The 18,032-nt window shown below is 44.0% G+C and overlaps 1 protein-coding gene across 6 annotated transcripts in view; it reads right to left on the bottom strand.

The window, feature by feature from the left end:
- The window catches only part of PLCB1 (phospholipase C beta 1), a 376,017-nt gene that overhangs the window by 278,749 nt on the left and 79,236 nt on the right, over positions 1-18,032 (bottom strand). For all 6 annotated transcript variants that reach the window (XM_084513180.1, XM_084513181.1, XM_084513182.1 and 3 more), the window contains exon 3: positions 1,018-1,086. In XM_084513180.1, coding sequence (XP_084369306.1) covers positions 1,018-1,086 — 69 coding nt within the window. The remainder of the gene's footprint in view (positions 1-1,017; positions 1,087-18,032) is intronic.

Raw genomic sequence — 18,032 nt, 5'->3', positions numbered from 1 at the left:
TTTGGTATTAATGTGGATGTCATAAAGCACTTCTGCTGCATTTCAATTATAATGCAGCCTTTAAAACGCTGCCAACATTACATGAAAGCTCTGAAAACCAAATTTGAATAGTCTGTTCAGAGATAACTACAGTTATGTTCTGGCACAGAGAAACCACCTTTTCTACCCCCAGGCGCTGAGCAGCCCCCCGGGCAGTGCCCTGGCCCAGGGCTGGGTGCGAGGAGCGCAGCAGGAGGCTCAGTGAGGCTGCAGGCTCCAAAACTGCCCATTTCCCCCTGGGATGAGGGCCGGAGATGCATTTCTCCAGGCTGCTTCATTCTCCCAGGCTCGGCAGCAGCTACGCAGCAACAAGGCCATACTTTCAGGACACTGTAAAGGTTTCTTTTTCTCCTATCGTTCCTGGGATGCTCCCCAGAGCACTTCTTCTTCCAGAGCTGTGCGCTCCGTTGTCGGTTTGTTTGGTTGGGTTTTTTTTCCTCTCTGATGTGTGGTTGCTGTCCAAACAAAACCACCACAGAGTACATATATCTACAACCTCCTGTCTTTAAAGACAGCAAAGGAGTACGCAATATATCAGAGACGACCTAGGGGAGCTGATATCCTGACCTCGCTACAACAGTTTAAAAATAAATATGAAAAAAAAAAAAAATCCTTCTGGCCTCAAGAGGCACTGAAAAAGGAAAATGAGCAGGATGACATGCAACATGGAGCTCAACAGCCACCAGCTCCTGGCCATCAGGGAAGCCAGGAACTTGAGCAAATTTAACTGCAGCTCCAGATAAACCAGGGTTCATTCACTGACAGAAGAGCTTCCCTCAGCAGTTTTTACATAAGGAATCAGTGACACTACTCAACTATCACAACGCTTCTTATCAGAAACTGTGATAAATGAAGCAAAGACAAAATGTTTCTTATTAGCAACAGAAACACTTCTTGAAATAAATTCTTGCATGGAGTTCCCATTCTATTTTCTTAGGTAGTCAACGCAACAGGTAAGCATACAGCAAAACCGCCTACCTTGGGGGCTCTGGCATGTTTTCCACATCTGGCATCTTTGACGAGACTGATATCTAGCAGCTCCGTCTCCTAGAAGGAAAAATTACAACAAAGGTAATTAAGACATCAGTCAAAAACTTTTGCTGTCTACACACATCTCGGAGCTGACAGGGGTTTGCAGTGACTCCTGTCCAAACTGAGGGCAGTTTTGAAGCATGCTGCATCATGCTTAATCTGTTCTAAAAGCAACACTATGCCTCAGACACACAACTTAGTTTCCTTCAAAATGTGCATGTCTCCTGATACAGAGAATATACTGAAGCTGCATTAGTCAAGTTTATTTCCCGGATCACTAAATACCAGCTGCCGTGCTTTTTTTTCCCCTTCATTTTAATACAATTTATGCTTTGCGATGCTACAGTGAGAAAAAGGTGTCACTAAACAGAAAATCCTGTCTCTGTGATAGAAAACCTACTTTATCATGGTCAGAAGGTTTTGAAAAGCCCACGTAAAACTCCCACAGTGTTACAAACACAATGCCAACGTGTCCCAGGAACTTTGCAGTGCTTACTGAAAACCCTGTACGTTTGACAAGCATTTCGCCATTCACACGCTGCTCCCCAGCTCTCAGTGATACAACAAACACATGTTTTTGGAACAAAACCGGCAGGTGATGACAGCCCTGTTGGGCAAGCTCCTGTCCTCCCCTACCCATGGGTCCCATCGGCAAACTCCTGTCTCCTGGGTGCTCTCAGTGGTGCTCCCCCAGGACTGGGGGGAAGCATCCAGCCCTCTCCAAAGGTGTGGTGCTCTGATCTCCTACCAACGTCACCTCCCCAGTCTCATCCTGCAACGCGGCGTTCGTTTGCTGATGCTGCTGCGTTGGTTCTCGCTTCGGTGCCTCGACCTCTGTGGGCACGGCCAGTCTGGGAGGAGGAAGGGGGCTGCAGACCGTCAGGGTGCGGTTCCCTCGCTGGCACACACAGCACATAACCACCTAACAGCACCCAGCTTCTCCCCCAAGCGACGCGAACCGTTTTGCAAGACACAGCCAGGCCATCTCATCTGACCTGGCATTACTTGACAATCTTCAAGCACGTCTTAATACTGTCTGCCTCATTTACACTAACTACAGTAGTTGGACTAATAGCCCGTGCTAGCATGGCTCAATTACGTACTAAATATAGTTTAAAAGTACTTCAGCAGGAATGTGACCACACTGCAATTACAGCTACACCAGCTCAGTGCATTTCAGCCTTCCAGCAGTTCCTGCAAACGCTGTGCAGAGAATGGGGTATCTTCTGTGCAGCATAAAGACACTTCATTGTTTAATTCCAGTGGAAGGAAAAAAGATTTTCTCATGGACATATTATTTTGCCATGGATAACTTTGCAGCCTTATTTATTTTTGATTTTATGGGACCCATTGCTGCAAAGCTCTTGCAGACTTTTGCTGTCTAATAAGTCGTGAGCTTCCCACACACGACCTTAGGTTCACAACATCCCCCTCCAGCCCTCATATCAATCCCAATTCTCTCCTGTATAGTACCAGATGAACTTGCATGACCGTTTTTTCCCCCTTTTTATCTAACCTGTTTAGGGGAAAGTTGGACTTCTGTCATCTTTATTTTTTGATCATACTTGCCAGAGACAGGAAAAGGTGGTGAAAACTTTCAGGGGTTAGGAAGAAGTCTAGGCAGGGCTATAAAAGGGAATATTCTATAAACCTCCTTAGGAAATGACTGGAAATACACCAATACACAAGGCGTGCATATACAAGTACTCCTCCGAGAGCTCTGCAGCCCCTCGCATTCACGGCTGACTTGGCATCCAAAAAGCATCTCTACGGCTCTCCCCGATGCAGCTCAGGAGCATCTCATGCTTTGTGAACCCAATTTTTACATCCAGAAGCTGCTCTTACTTCCAGATCTAAACTCTTCTCAATCCATCGTCCTTCCACCTGACAGCAGCACAACAGACACAAGGAGATTAGGGCAAAACTCGATCCTCTGAGTGCAGAAAAGGCCCGAATGCACAAGGGTCTGGGTAATCCTCACTGGTCAGGGAAACAACTGCAGAAGGAAAGGCTATAATCTGTAGATAGGTGGATACAGAAGGCCATTCGGATACTGGCAGAATGGAAAATGATGGCACGAGGCAGGGCTGCACTCAGGTTTGTCTCACTCAGGGCAAGGACTGAAGCAGGAAACTGAGCTCCGACATAATTACGGGGAGGAGGAGCAGAGGACACTGCACAACAGGCAAGGAATTGGAAAGGAAAAAAAATAAAAAAGAAAAACAAACAGGGACAAGAGCCAGATTATTCTGTGAGCATAAAAAGCAAGGGAAAACCAAGACAGGGCAGAGACACGATGCAAGCCCAGAGACCACACAGTAACCATGCCGCGGGAGGGAGCACGGAGGCGACAACACTTCAGCGTTACGGCCCGTGAGCTCCACGAGAGCGAACACACATCGCCTGGCTGCCACAGACAGCAGCACGGCCTCTGGGGTGAAAGGCCAGGGCTTGTATTCATCACAACAAATAATACTCGTGCCCCAAAGCAGTCTCCAGCCCACAATGAAGTGCCCTACAGAAGCTATGGGCACATGCGTGGTGTGGCATGAAGGTAAGATTTTGCAGACTGAAAGGACTGGCAAACACCACGATTTTTAGCAGTAAGCACTAAGATAAGTGAAATATGTCAAAAAAATGCATCTTAAACCATGATGGTGAACCATGCAGAATGAACTGCAAATGCTTTTTTTTTTTTTTCTTTTTTTTTTTGTTGGATTGATCTGGGCTTTTAGCTCTTAAAAAAATAAATAAAAAAAAAAAATCATTTGCTCAGTTACAAAAGTGAAAAGTGTAACTAGATCTCCCCTTGCACACACATGGGCAGACCCTGCCAAATGCAATAGCACACATCTGGAAGAACATCCATCTTCTGGCCTCGCTGTTCTGGTTGCTCTCTGTTGGGTTACCTCTCTGAGCAGGTTTTATAATCCGACCCATATATTTATTTATGTTTCTATTTGACAAGAGCATTTAATTTTTGAGGAAGCCACCATCAGATATCTGACAGGAACGGTCCAGCTTCCATAATTAGATTTTATATGTATGTCCTGGACTGCAGAAGCAATAGCCTGGTAGTTTAGAGCCCAGGCTATGGCAGCTATGCAGAAGGGAGCAGGATATGCACCCCCATAAACGCCTTTGCAGGCAGCATTCAGGGGGCTGGATAAATCAGAATTCACAATGTGCCATTTCTTAGAAGTTCTTCAGTTCAAAAATCCCAAACCTCCTGGAATCCCCTGACCCCTGGGCGCTTGCTTTCATCTTTCACTCAACTAATTAACAAGACAGAGAAAAACTTCCTCCCAGATGAGAGAAAAGACTATTTCCCTAATCCCCTATTACAAAGTGTGGACAGACGTCTGTAAAGTGCAAACAGGCACAAGCAGGGGGCAGAAAAGGTCCCCGCTTCCTGTGCAGCAGAAACATCCGTGCCCTCCTCTGCTTAAGTCAACAGTAGTTTTGCTACCTCAGCGTGGGCTTGGGCACTGCTGTCTGTGCTGCAGGAGGCACAAAAGCCAGAGCAACTGAGAAAAACAAAACAAAAACAAAACAAACAACAAAATCCTGCACCAGTCCAACTTCTCCCCTCCCGGTTTAATGACCTCCACTCACTGCTCTTGGGACTTACTAAGCTTGCAATAGAATAACTCTTAATGCAACTGGTGGATCCCCTTAATATTTTATAATACGTAAATTCCTGAGAAGTGAGTTATAAATCCTACCATGTTTGTTTCCAATTAGCAGCTGAGACAGAGATGTATTCATATAGGGCCCAATTGCACAACCTCACTTTTATGGGTGAGCACACGCTCACAAAAGCGATGGATTGCGCAACCCTCAGTGACTGCTTGAGCACTTATAATTAGCCCTGTCTGAATCTAATAGAGTTACACCAATTTGTACCAGCTGAGGATCTGGCTCACTCCTATTTTAAACTGCCCATGACGATGCCAAGTGAATCACGCTGTCTTGGGAACTTGCTCGTGACGTAGTGCCAGCTGGGAAGCAGGACTCCTCGCCGGCCTCGCTGGAGAGCTCTGCTGAAGAGCCCTCGGTGGCACAACAGGCTGAGAGCAGGATCAAGTGTCCTACACGATTTCACAAAAACTATGTCAAGGAGACAGAGCAAAAGCGGGTGTGCACTGCGACAGCTGCACGGGTAGGCTAGATATCTAATTGCTTTACTTATGTCCCGAACAAAAATAATTCCACTCTGCTCAGAGTGCTCGCTGTGGCTGAACAGTCAGGCGGTGCTTGAACCCCCTCTCGTCCCACCTCCATTTCCACATCCCTTCTGTTGCCACGTCCTTGGCTCCCACTCGGTTAAACAGCTCCGCGTGCTGCTGTGAACCCCTGGATGGTGCTGCCATGGCCATTGCGGCGCAGGGATACAGAATCACTGATGCACAATAATTAAACTCTGAACATTCATTTTGCACTTTGCTGCGAAACCTGCTGCGCCCAGGTTCAAACCTGAAGAAGAAACTGTGTGCCTGAAAGTTTGCCTGCTTCTTGTTACCAATCAATCTAATAAAAGATACAACACTCTGCCTTCAAAGTTTGCATCACACAGTCCTGGCATAATAAACTTTGAAAACCCAAGCCCATTATTTTGTAAACAAGCACCGTTAATGCTGGTAGATGGCAACATCTGGCAAAAGTTTTCAAAGGGAAAAAAACATTTTTGCTGAAGCAGACTTCCCACGAAAACTTAAACAGCCCCATCTTCTATTGGGAACAGCTAATCACAATGAAATGTTTCTTTAACATAGAGAGATTCCGTTTTAACATTTTCTGAACATGAAAGCATTGAACATTTCTTGAGCAAAAAAAAAAAAAAAAGCCTGTTCAGTTCTAAACTACATTTTTATCCTGCGTTTTTTAAATGTTTAAAATAAAAACACAACTGACTATAATTTCCTTATAGCTTGTTAGAAAGAAAATATTAAGGTCAACGTTTGAATCTGATTTGGAACAATTACAAGCTATGCTAAATAAATATCTCCCTATACATTCAGACTAAGTATGTAGGCAAACTCAGTAATTTACAACCATTTATAGAATAAGCCTCATTTAGGTTTCAGAGACTTGACAGTGTGCTTATAAATCAGCCACGCTCAAATTAGTCCAGGACTGAAATTTTCTGCATAGATAGAGAGCATTTAGCACTAATTTGGAAAGGCTGCTTTCACAGGTATGTAATCCTCCTGCTAAAAATATATAATTTTTCCTCATTATCATTAAGAATAGATTAAATAAAACACAGCAATTTGTCTCCTCATTCCAGATGAGAACTGGAAAAGGAGAAAGATTTTAAAGAAACCTGCACTGCTGGCTACAGGAACAAAAAGCAAGACTTCCAGTGATGTTAACTGGAGCTGAGCTAAGGCTGTGCTGTGTTTTCCTGGAAGTCCTCTTACACAATTCATAAGCTGCATCCTCCTAGCGAGAGATGGTCCCCGAAGAAGCTGCCTCCATGTTCCCTCCTGCCAACGCACAGCTCAGTTATAGGCATTACAAGTCAATGGTAAATCTCTCCCTGACAACAGCCATGTCTTTCTCAGCATAAAGCTGTTCTTCACTAGTTCTAGGTATTTAATTCCCTTCCCACTTGCTCCTCCTAAGAAGCCACTGAAATGAATTCTGTTAATGGTATAGCTCACCAACTTGCCCGAAGCCACCAGACCTCTCCCAGCTCCTCGCGTGTGCTGCCCTCCTCACAGGGGCATGAAGAGGGTATGAAGTAGCAACCACCATGGATTTATTCCCTTAAACAAAGAGTAAAGTGATGCACCTCTACAGTCACCAAGAGGCTGATGGTGGATGACCTCCCCCAGGGAAACAGTTCCAAAGGGTTCAGTATCACCGGAAGAGAGTTTTTTTTTCAAAAAAAACATTAAACCAGAATGACTGCTTCCCACCCAAACTGAACCATCTGCAAGCTTCAAATTGAGGCAGACTTCATCTGGGTGGTCAGTAACTGTTCTTACCTCAAAAACAGGCAGAAGACCTCAGCCCCTGCAAGGTGAGAGCTAGTACTTATGATTCGACCCAACTGCTCTGGGAACGAGCTCCAAATGGTCCTGCAAGTGCCAAGTTAAACGACAGCCCTGCTGAAGGGCCTCTGCAGCACTCCTGGAGAAGAGTCAGACAAACGGGAAAGTTTTCACTGTCTTAGTAACGCTCAGTGTCTCGATGCATCCCTGGAGACTCGAGAAGAGCAGCATTTTATAGTACAGGGAAAATAGTCTGTCGTTTGTATGATGCACGGGGCTATTAGTGAAAAAAATGAGAAGGAATTTTCATGCTAAGTACCCTTTTAATAATGAAAGCGAAACGAGCCTTCCACATCTATGTATATAGCTCTTTGCTGCTTCATTAAGGAAAATTTCATTTACGTGGATTTACAGACAGTGCCTAACCAGTCTAGAAACTGGTGCATAGATTTCACAGCACAACTTTTAGTGCCAAGGAAATAGTCACGAAGCAGAAAAAGTGCGGCAGTAAAGATTTGCCACCTGCCTTCATCTCAGCAAACAGCCAGCGTCAATGGATGAAGGGCGAAGCAAGGAGCCAGAGGGCTCTGCTCAGTGCCTCAGACTGAAGTTGTGTACTTACAAAGTAACACGCTGGGAAAAACAGAAAGTTTCCCAAACAACAGACAAGACTTCAGTCTGCCCTCTCCTTCAGTCATGTCTTAAGCTGCAGTTTTACCCCAAAGTCACCAGTGGTATAAGCTCAGCTTGGTAAACAGCAATAACTACTTCCCCTGGTAGTCAGCGTATCAGTACATACTCCAAAAAAAACAGGCCTCAACCCTAAGATCTTTCACCCTAAATACACGAGACAGCCAGAAGCTGAAATAAGAAATGGGTATGTGAAATAAACTCCCAGCAGCATGGAAGAAAACAGTGGCAAAGCTGGAGAAGCATCTCCCTGTCTTAGCCCAGGCCCATGCAGCAGCGCGTGGTCCCTTTGCAGCACGCTCTGCCGACCCGTGCTCTGCCTTGCCAGGACAGGCAGCGAGCCCAGGGGTGACAGAGATGGATAAAGACATGTTAGTCAAAAGCTAGGAGCTTTCTGATGACAGCAATCTGATGCTTTTGGAAAAACGAGCACACAGCATGGGAGCTCCGGCACCCACGGGAGCTGTTCCCAAGGTTCAGGCTCGCTGTGTGCATCTCCCCCAAGCTCCCGGCGGTCACCCAGCTGGCAGCAGGAGCTGTGTGGACACCACGCACCGCCGATGGCTGGGCTGGGTTTGGTTCTGCTGGAACAGCTGTCACAGAGCTGCTCTCCGCACGCACACGAGCAAATAACCACAGGAGGAAAGGGAGAACTGATGAGGTGCGGCCAGCGTTCAAAGAGAAAAGAGCTGGGGGAGGACCGGCTTCAAAAGAAAATACAAAGCATTGCAGGCAGCCTTCATAATGGTACTTGACTGATTTTTATTCACATAACTGAGAATTACCTGGCAATTTTTAGCTTCAGAGTCACAAGGAAAAGTACACTGAATTGAAGTTTTTAGCAGCAGATAAAAAAGCCGTGTTTCTATTAAGAAGCTTCTCGCTTCAAATAAAAAGTCTCAATCATGTATGATTACGATGATTAAACGCCTTCCCAGAACGGACCGTATCATATTTGGGGAGTGATGTTCCCGTGCCATTACTTCATGCCGACAAGGGATCACAGCGCAGGCAGATCGCTACCGTGACTTCTCTTTTGAAGCAAGCAGAGCGTGTTATTTTCAGCAGAGTGCCCCGAGCAGCCAAGAGCTGCAGCGGGGACTCGCGTCTCAGCTCACAGCACCAGGGGCAGAGCCGCTGTGCTGCAGCTCAGGGGAACCTCCTGCCCACCAAGAGGGCTCGCCAAGGGGGAACGAGCTCAAATCGTGTGAGCTTCAGCTACGCAAGCACTTGTCTGTCTTTGCAGCCTAAGTTTGATGCGTCTCAAATAATGCCCACACGTTCAGGGGTTGCAATATACGTTTGTAGAAGGGACTTTCATCAGGTGAGGGGGGTTTTGGCAGGACCGAAGCGTTCTGTAATGCTGTTCTTTCCGACTAGCTTTTTTGTGGAGGAGTTTGCAGACTGCACTTTTAATTATCGTTAATAGCCTGGAGCTTTTGGCTTCCTTATATTAAAGCAATAAATACTTTTTATATACTTAGCTTTAACAAAAGCAGAGGAGGAACTTGGAATCGCTCTGCTCCCTACTGAACACACGGAGACTCAAGGTTAAGGCTCAACGTGCCCTACACACGTACCTGTGACTTCTGCGCAGGGATAAGGTAAAAGGATCATCAGCTGAAGAGGTAAAAGGATCATCAGCTGAAAACTCTGCAGTAGCACAACGTGCATTTCCTGCCCGCTCCTCCAGCCAGGGCCCTGGCACGCATGGCTTAACTGGAAAACCCAGAATGCAGGCAAAGCTCCAACAGGAAACTCACACTGTAACATGATGCTTCCGACACTGAAGATGACGGCTAAAAAGTCATGAATTAACCTTTGTAAATGTTTTTAGAAGCCAAGGCTTGGTTGTTGAGATTTAGAGCTGAAAGAGCACCAAAAGACACGTTGCCAGTATTTCTCTCCCAGACATAACGGTCCCTCAAGACCACTGATTTTGTTAAAATACCTGTTATTTATTAAAGGATGAACATTTCTCACTGGATTTTTAAACAAATCATCCTGGTCTTGCATCTAATCTGTACCAAACCTGGAGGCTGAAGAAAAACTAAAACTTCTAAATTTTAGAGAAGGGGAATGAGGGGGCTATGACCAAAGCAGCTGTAGGCATATTGTAGGCATACTTGTCTGGCAGGCAAAGCTTTAGATCAGACGTGGAAAAGAGAATAACAACATGGAGGTAAAACAAAAATAAGAAAAAGCACCTGGGCTTGCCAGCCAGATCATATAGAACTAAGCTGATAAATTTTTTGTCGGCACAGGAAGCTTTGAAGATTGCCTGAATTTTGATGAATTGCATAAGCCAGAATTGGTGCAGCATCATCCAAATCTCTGGTCGCCAGCACTCAGAGTTGAATTTAACATGAAGGAGGTACAGAGGGGGTTTCACAAGTGATCAGAGACCTGGGAGTATTCTCTGATTCGAGGAGAGTTTGGTTTCCTGAGAACAGCAAAGGAAGGCCAAGAGGGGTACGGTTATTGTCTGTACAGCCATGCATTGTAGCATCAGTTGAGATGAAGGGGAGTTATTCAATCTAAAAAGAAATAAGAATTGAGCTATATCGATTCTCCACTAAAAAAGTAGAGGCAATATATAGGACTGTTTTACTCTAGATACTGAGAGCAAAAATCATTTTCAAAAATGGAGTTTGACGTTTTTCTGAACGTGAAAATAACACATGCACTAAACAGCATCCAGATCTTCTCTTACTCTATACACCGAAAGAAATTGTTCTTATTTACAGCTAAGTCCTCGACTTCTCACCATTCCAACCAACAAACAGCTTCGTACCAAGGGACTGGTAAAAGAATAGTCCATTACATACTAGGTCATAAGTGGGCTATTTAGTAGGTCTTCACACTCCAGCAGTTTCAGCAGAAGTTAATCCCAAAGAAAACTGCTGGTTTCAGGCTCTTCATGCCAACACCAGAAATAAGCACCAGAAGTTGCACGCACAAAGCAAAGCCTTCTGGGCTGAACCCTTGACATTTTGCTGCTCTACAGGAGGATGAAGTACACAGACAATACCTGCTGAAGATGTCCATGTACTGCCAAACGCTTGAGAATAATTTAGGTGAGTGCGTAAGTTCAGCATAAGGAATCATCCCCCTTGTCATTAGGCAAATCATATTTGGTTTCTGCAAATACACACGGTTCCTGGTGCAGTTACTCGGCAGGGATTCTCAGCTGCTCTGCTCTCCTCCCCATACCATGACGGCAGACAAATGATTCCCCTCGTCGGAGATCGCTCGCCCCGTTCTCCCGCAGCCCACGTTGCTTCGCCTGCTGCTGCCATGCTTTAATTTCCCTCATTACCTCCACTTGCTACTTACCTTGTAAACATACGTGAGTTTAGGACAGTTATTTGTTCAATATTCGTGAATTAATTACAAGGGAGTAAGGATATCTAATTTAATTCATACAAGCTGTAAATATTATTATTTTTGCATGCTCCCAGGGCTTATGGATAACTACGTTTTAAAAATCAAAGCAAAAAAAAAAAAAAAAAAAAAAAAGAGTATCCCTAGATCAGAATCAGTGGGTAAATTTCTAAAGATTTAATTTACATTCATCTCCTATTAAACTGAATGCATAATCTTCTTCGTTATTAGTTTGTAAGTCTCCAGATACATCTGGGAAATTATTTTTTTTATTAATGCATTTGCATGTGCATGACTAAAATTCTTCTAGTCTTGGCAGTTGTACTTGAAACCAGAATTTACACTGAATGAGGAAATATGGGTCATTGGCCATTCAGCAAACAAAAACAAAGATGAAGCAAAGGGCAACTTGTTTGAAGACCCTGAGTTCTTGCCAAGCCACGTTTCCCAAAATATTTTGCCCTACACCACACTCAGGCCTTAATTATCAACTACTCTCCTGCAGGAGCCAGCTGCTTGAAGCATGAAAGGCAAACACAAAAACATGACCCTGCCATAACTCAGCGACAGACTTGGTGACACTTCGGCACGTGCACGATTAGCTCTTCTTATCTTCAACCAACCTGAAGAAGGCCCTTTTCTTCGCGGGGCTCACTTCAGCCTAGGCCGTGCTAGTGGCTGGTTGCGTTCAGCGTTGGCCCAGCCGTGCCGCAGCACCCTTGTCATTTTGCATGCATTTCATCGCCTCAGCCGAATGGTCTGGCGGGCTGGTAGGAGGTTTTGGGATCCGTGCGATGTCTCCACTTGTAGACAGCACACAAAAAAGACATTTTTTCTCCTCTCAGGGCACTCTCCGCCCTTGCCCGTTTAGATTTTGTTCCAGTATGCGGAGTTGAGTGCAAAGCAGCAAAGCCAAGGTTCGCCCTGCTGTCTAACGATGTTTCCTTATTTAGCAGCTAGTTTTATTGCAATCTTCTGTTCTCTCCCCCACAAATGTTCGAAGTTCTGTTCTCTGGAGCATCATTACTCCAAGTACCTTTCCTCCAGCAGCAGCATGCTAATACTTCATGGCTTTTCGAGAGACAGTTTGTCTTCTTAAAGGTGACCGAAACATCTCGCGCAAAGCACCGAAGGGCTCCATCCTGACCGGGAATTTCAGCAGCAGATTCAGCACCTGAACACCTTGTGGAGCTGTGCCACAATACCTCTGAGACACCTGAGCCTCTAACACATGCAGTACATAACCAATTCCCCTGTTTCTGCAGTTTTGCAGCATCTCAGGGGCAGCTTCCACGGGCACGGGCAATGTGCAACCCCGAAAGGCATTTCACATCCAAGCAGACCGGTTTTAATCTGTCCCCATTTCATGTTCCCAAAAGCACAGCAGCACTGTGTGCAGCTGCCCAGCACCCTCCATTAAAAGACCTGGATGTCAGCTCCTCATTTCTTTGCCAAACTTGACCCATTCAGACTGAAATAACCACGCTGGAGGATTGCCTGGGCTGGGGGTGCTTGCTTGCTTTTGTTCCTGAAGCAGCAGCAAGGGCAATCTCACCAATTTCCTCTAATAAAGTTGCAATTTCTGAAGTAAGGTACATCCCAGCAAAGGAGATGAATGTGAGCCAGAACAGTTTACAAAATAGGTTCTCTGCATGCTCAAAAACATCAACTACTACTTATACGTGGGAAGAGCTAATGCCTTCCTACTTGCAGAAATACCTGTGGATTTTAACACAGTCAAACAAATTGTAGCTCTTTGTACCAGACGTGTGAAAATACAGCCTTGTTTCAACAAGCCAAGAAATTCTGCCAGTCTAATGTGCGCATCAGAAAAAAAAAAATAATACATATTCATACTCTTATTCTCAAAATGCACAGGGAAACTAAAATAAAGTTTTATCTAACATTTCCTAACTTCTAAGTGGTTTGAGTTTGCAGCCGAAGTCATCTCTTAACTTCTGATTTCTTTTTAGCCAGTGTCTCATTTTTTAACTCTAATTTTATTACACATTAAATTGCATTAAAAAAAAAAAAAAAAACAAGCGTAGGAATTAGTGTGTCTTTCAAAACAGGCAAGGCTGACTCCGGAATGACTCTAAGAAGTGCTGTTAATGGGTAAAAGCATGCTAGTTAGAGGGGGGGGGGGGGGGGGAAAAAGCCTGGCAGACTTAGAAAATGGATGCTTCTTTCAGTAATTACGCGGATTGAGAAACAGCTATTTCTGTCGACATCTTCAAAGAAACTTCTAAAGTTATGGAAAGTAAACAGAAAGAAAATCAGCAAGCAGATTTTTTTTTTTTCCCCCCAGAAAAAAAAGGGTATTTTGAAAACCAACAATGACAGCAGACAAACCTATTCTGGAAAACAAAGATCGCCACGTGGGTAGAGGCTTGCGTTAATGAAATCACCTACCGGGATTTTAGTCCACGCACGCATCAGATAGATCACGTATTTTAGCGAGGAGATTTTAATTGGAGCTTGGTCACCCTTGAAAATCCCTCCCGTAAAATCCAGCTAGGCTGGCTGTAAACCAAGACAGTAGGGATGATGACACAAGACACTCCAAATTAGAAACCGTCTGACAGCTCAGCCAGTTACAAGACTGGTGGCGGGGGAGAGAGTAAATAAACAGAACTTGCTAGAAGGTTGGGTTTATGTTTGGTGGCCAACTCTTGCAGCTTTACGATGACAATTGTGATATTTAGGCTTCTATTTAGAGCTTTTTTTATTTTTTTAACGTTATTTGGAAGACCTCGTTGTTGTGTGGGAATCACAGGATCAATGTGGAGTGAGTTACGCAGAGGGACACCAGAGTTTAGGCACGCCTCTCCTGCCCCATACACGTATTCAGTGAGAAGTACTTTTTGCAATTAAACCAAAGGGACTCTTAGGTTTTCTTGATCCTTCCCAAGGTACCAATAAGCAAACTGTACTAAACAGAGGCCCCATTTGGCTGTGATCCCTTTTTTTTTTTTTTTTTTTTGCAGGGTCTTTTAAATGAAACCACTTGTGGCAAATCAACCGAAGCTTCTCCCAGCCTGGTCAAGGGTGACCGAAGTGAGTGTGTTTTATTTCAAAACGGGCAAACCCAAAAATGTGCAGAAACCGTGACACAAGTGTTGGGTATGCGAAACAGCTGCTTGCCAGAACTCTGGTTTTGGACACACTGGACCACACTTGGAGGTATTTCTCAATGCGACCAAGGGAATCCAAATCCACGCTGCCACAGAAGAGTTTTTTTCCATTCTGGAGGAAGTCATCTTATTAATTTACCCAAGCCAAAGCCTGATTTTACAGAAGCTTATGCATCTCGATTTCACTGCAGAGCTTTTGTAGAGCAGTCAGCGAGCTCAAAGCCAGAATTAAAAAGGCCATTTTGGCCATGACCCTCTGATGGCAACAGCTGATCCGCCCTGAGCTGTAACTGGAAAAACTTCTAGACATAAACACGGCTCTTAATGTCTTCTGGTATTGTTCACATGCATGACGAGTTTTAAGAGCTTTGTTGTACATGTTGCAATTGTCTAGATTTAAAAAAAAAAAAAAAAAAAAAAAAAAGCAGAGGAACTCACAGCCTACTTTTTCCTACCCATCTCAGTCCAAGTGCTTTACTGTGCTCGCCCAGTAAGAAAAAAAAAAAAAAAAAAAAGATCCTCCACGCAGGTATACGATGTTAGAAAACTTCCTACTGCTTTTTCATTCTGGACTACAAATTTTAAGGATCTTCCAAAAACGACTCAAAGCAGTGATCTGTGTATCAACAGCTCTCGCACTGTGGACGTACAAAGATGTAATAGCACTCCTGTTTCTTTTTCTAAAGCAAATGTTTTCCGTTCACAAAAAAAAAAAAAAAAAAAAAAAAAAAAAAAAAAAAACCTGCAGAAACAACTTTAATTTCTCCAAAAATCTGATTTTACATGCCAGTAGAAATCAAGATTTACCTATTTCAATACTGAAGAGCATTTTAATTTTTAATAGTGTTTATCCGTCCTTTAAACTAACTTTTTATTCATGTTGGTAGAGGGTTAATCTCTCTCAGTAGTCTCAGTCTTTTCAAAGGGATTATTTACCTCCTCAATTAAAAAATACAGAGTAACGTGGCCAATTAAAAAGCTGAAGGAGCTGAGGTTTTCTATGAAACTTGAAATTAGCCTTGAAGCTACACTTGCAGCTATCCTTATGAATAAGCAAACCTTAGCCAATTACTGCAGCAGCAAAACAAATTAAGATACAGTATCAAACCAGATTAAACACGAGATTAATTTCTCGAACAAGCGCGTTCCCAAGACAGCAGAACTCTTCAGCAGCTGATTTTACGCAAACCAGCACATCCCCATGCGATGCGGCACTGAACGGGAATACAGATCCTACCTCAGCTGCTCAAGGTGTTCTGGAAGTTGGGCGGTTCAAAACCATGGAACTGTTTTACAGCCAGTAGGAGTGATATTTATTTATTTTTCTCATTGTTTTAAATATTTGTGTTAGTTTAACAAATTAATTTGTGCTTGGAAAAGATCCTCTGAGTATTTGAGTAGCGTGCTGCCTAACCTTCCCCGAATAAATCAATCTAGATTTTTTACTGCCCTGGATGTAGTATCTACATTTGATCATCTCATAAATAATTCCTCGCCTCTCATTCTCAGAAGATTTTGAATGATCCACTAACAAGCAAAAGCCTAAATAATGCAACGTTGTTCTGGTTCCACTGACGATATATAGATTTCCCCACGCTAAAAGTGGAGTAAATAAAATTGCAGGCTGGCTGAACCCCTTCTATTTGTTTCAGAAATAGAGGAGGCATTTCTCGGTTTTGGTTTATATTCACTTTACAGGGATAGTGGGAATAATTCCCACTGAAAGATGAAGCAATGCAGAGTGCATTTCTCAACATCCTCTACTGGCAGATCGATGTGCTCCTGAACGGTTTTCTGTTCCATCATCTGAGGCTAACAAAATGCCATGAAGTATGAAAGAACAGGAAAGACTCGTGCTTCCTGAAAGGATTTATAAGGGAAACTTAGTGCTGCAGGGACTTGCTGCCACCCCACAAACCTCTGAGCAGCTTCAGGATGTGGCAGGAGACACACAGCCCCTCCTTCCCCTGCCCAGGAGCCAGCCCCACGCTGGTGCTGAACACGTCCTGCATGCACATGTGGACACAGCTTCTCCTTGGAGGCTCCTACACACTCAGTCCCTGTTGCTCTCCCCTTCCAGACGCAAAATGAGATTGGTTGCAGAGTGCTGTGGATGCCACAAGGCAGCCCAGCTAGCTGCTAGACGGGGCAGCCCAGCGGTCTGACCAGTCAGAAAACTTCTAGGCTTGTTCCTGGTAGGAAAACAGATTTAGCTCTAAAAATGATGGCAGTAAGTGCCGCTCCCTGAGGGCCTTCATACATCTGCATGCACAGCTCCCTGAGCAGAAAGAAGTGGAAAAAAAAAAAAAAAAAAAGTCTGACTGGAATTTATTAAGTAATTTCTCTGGCTTTTATGGAAGACATTGCAACAATTGTCCACTGTGCACACAGGTTAACATATGTCCCACACATTACAGAGCCAGCATCCCGCCCAAGGTAAATCTCAAAGTTCAACATGCCCCAAATTAAATTCTGTAATGACTTCTAAAGACGGCATTACAATCTGTTATGTCAATACCGTACAGCAGTCCACGGTTATAATTTGTTAGGTCAATAATTCAGTGTAGCCTACTAAACTTAGTACTGCTTCCTCAAGAGCAATAAAATAAATGTTTCAAAGGGTCACAATAGCATATTTATAGTCATCTATAATTAGCTCTGCACCATCACAGAAATACATTACAGAAATTACGTATATAAATCAGACTGCAATCTTCATTTGTAATTTCTCACATTCTCCAAGGACTGGCATAAACAACTGCAACCACTCCTCTGCAGATGATGGCCTTAGCTCACAGCATAGCCTGCACTATCAGTGAGACTCATCGGTGCTTGCTTCTCCCTTGACTCCACCACGAGTTTGAGCAGAGACTGGAGACGGATCCCATCCAAGAAATAACAGGATCACTCCCACAGAAACCAGTGGACCTGCCCTGTTGTTCAGCCCAGTCATACAGCCAGGACTTGGTGCTGTGGTGGTCATGGGGATCAAGAAGAGTCAGTAAAGCCAAAGCACTGACTTTCAGCCAAAGGATGAACAGCAAGCGGTAGCTTGGATCCTATGCTATACTCCTATTTAAATAATAATAATAAAAAATAAGATTTCTGTGTCAGGCAGCCAGGATTTCTAAGTGACTGCGTGCTTTCTGAAGCTTGCCTCTACCTTTTGGATTGAGATGAGCTCCATCAAGGGGGGGAAAAAAGAAGTCTAGCTGGCAAACACTGATGTATGGCAGCTCGATTTATACTGCACACTGCTGGATTCCTTTTTTTTTTTTTTCTTTTTAAATCTATATGCCAGGAACAAGACTTAAGGCAAGATTTCTTTATTGCAAGTTTTGGCAGATCCAGTCAATGTCTATTATTTATGATTATGGTGTTGTTTTTTTCTTTTGGTTTGCTTCTACTGCAGTGTCTCAGTCTAATTGTCAAGGCCAGATAGGACTTCACCACATAATTATTTAAAGCTCATTTACTAAGTGATGCAGATGCAAGATGCAGGAGAAAAATAATACAGTCAGTATGAAATTACATTCCTAGCGGCACTGCAGCAACATCTCTCTGTAAGCAGAAAGTGCATGGCAGGCTAGCACTGAAAAACTCCTGGGTGGGCTCCAGACTTTTTTCACATTCCCTTCGGTAACTCAACATCCTTTGTTTTTCTGCATTTACTGTGAAGCTAACCGACAGCGACAGAGTTACCTGGACCTGCACTCGCAAAATCCCACTTGTACCACTGTGCAGAACAGAACTG

Source organism: Aythya ferina (genome assembly GCF_964211825.1).
Source record: "Aythya ferina genome assembly, chromosome: 3".
NCBI lineage: Eukaryota > Metazoa > Chordata > Aves > Anseriformes > Anatidae > Aythya > Aythya ferina.
The sequence above is the reverse complement of the archived record's forward strand: the minus strand, read 5'-3'. Positions and strand labels throughout refer to the sequence as shown.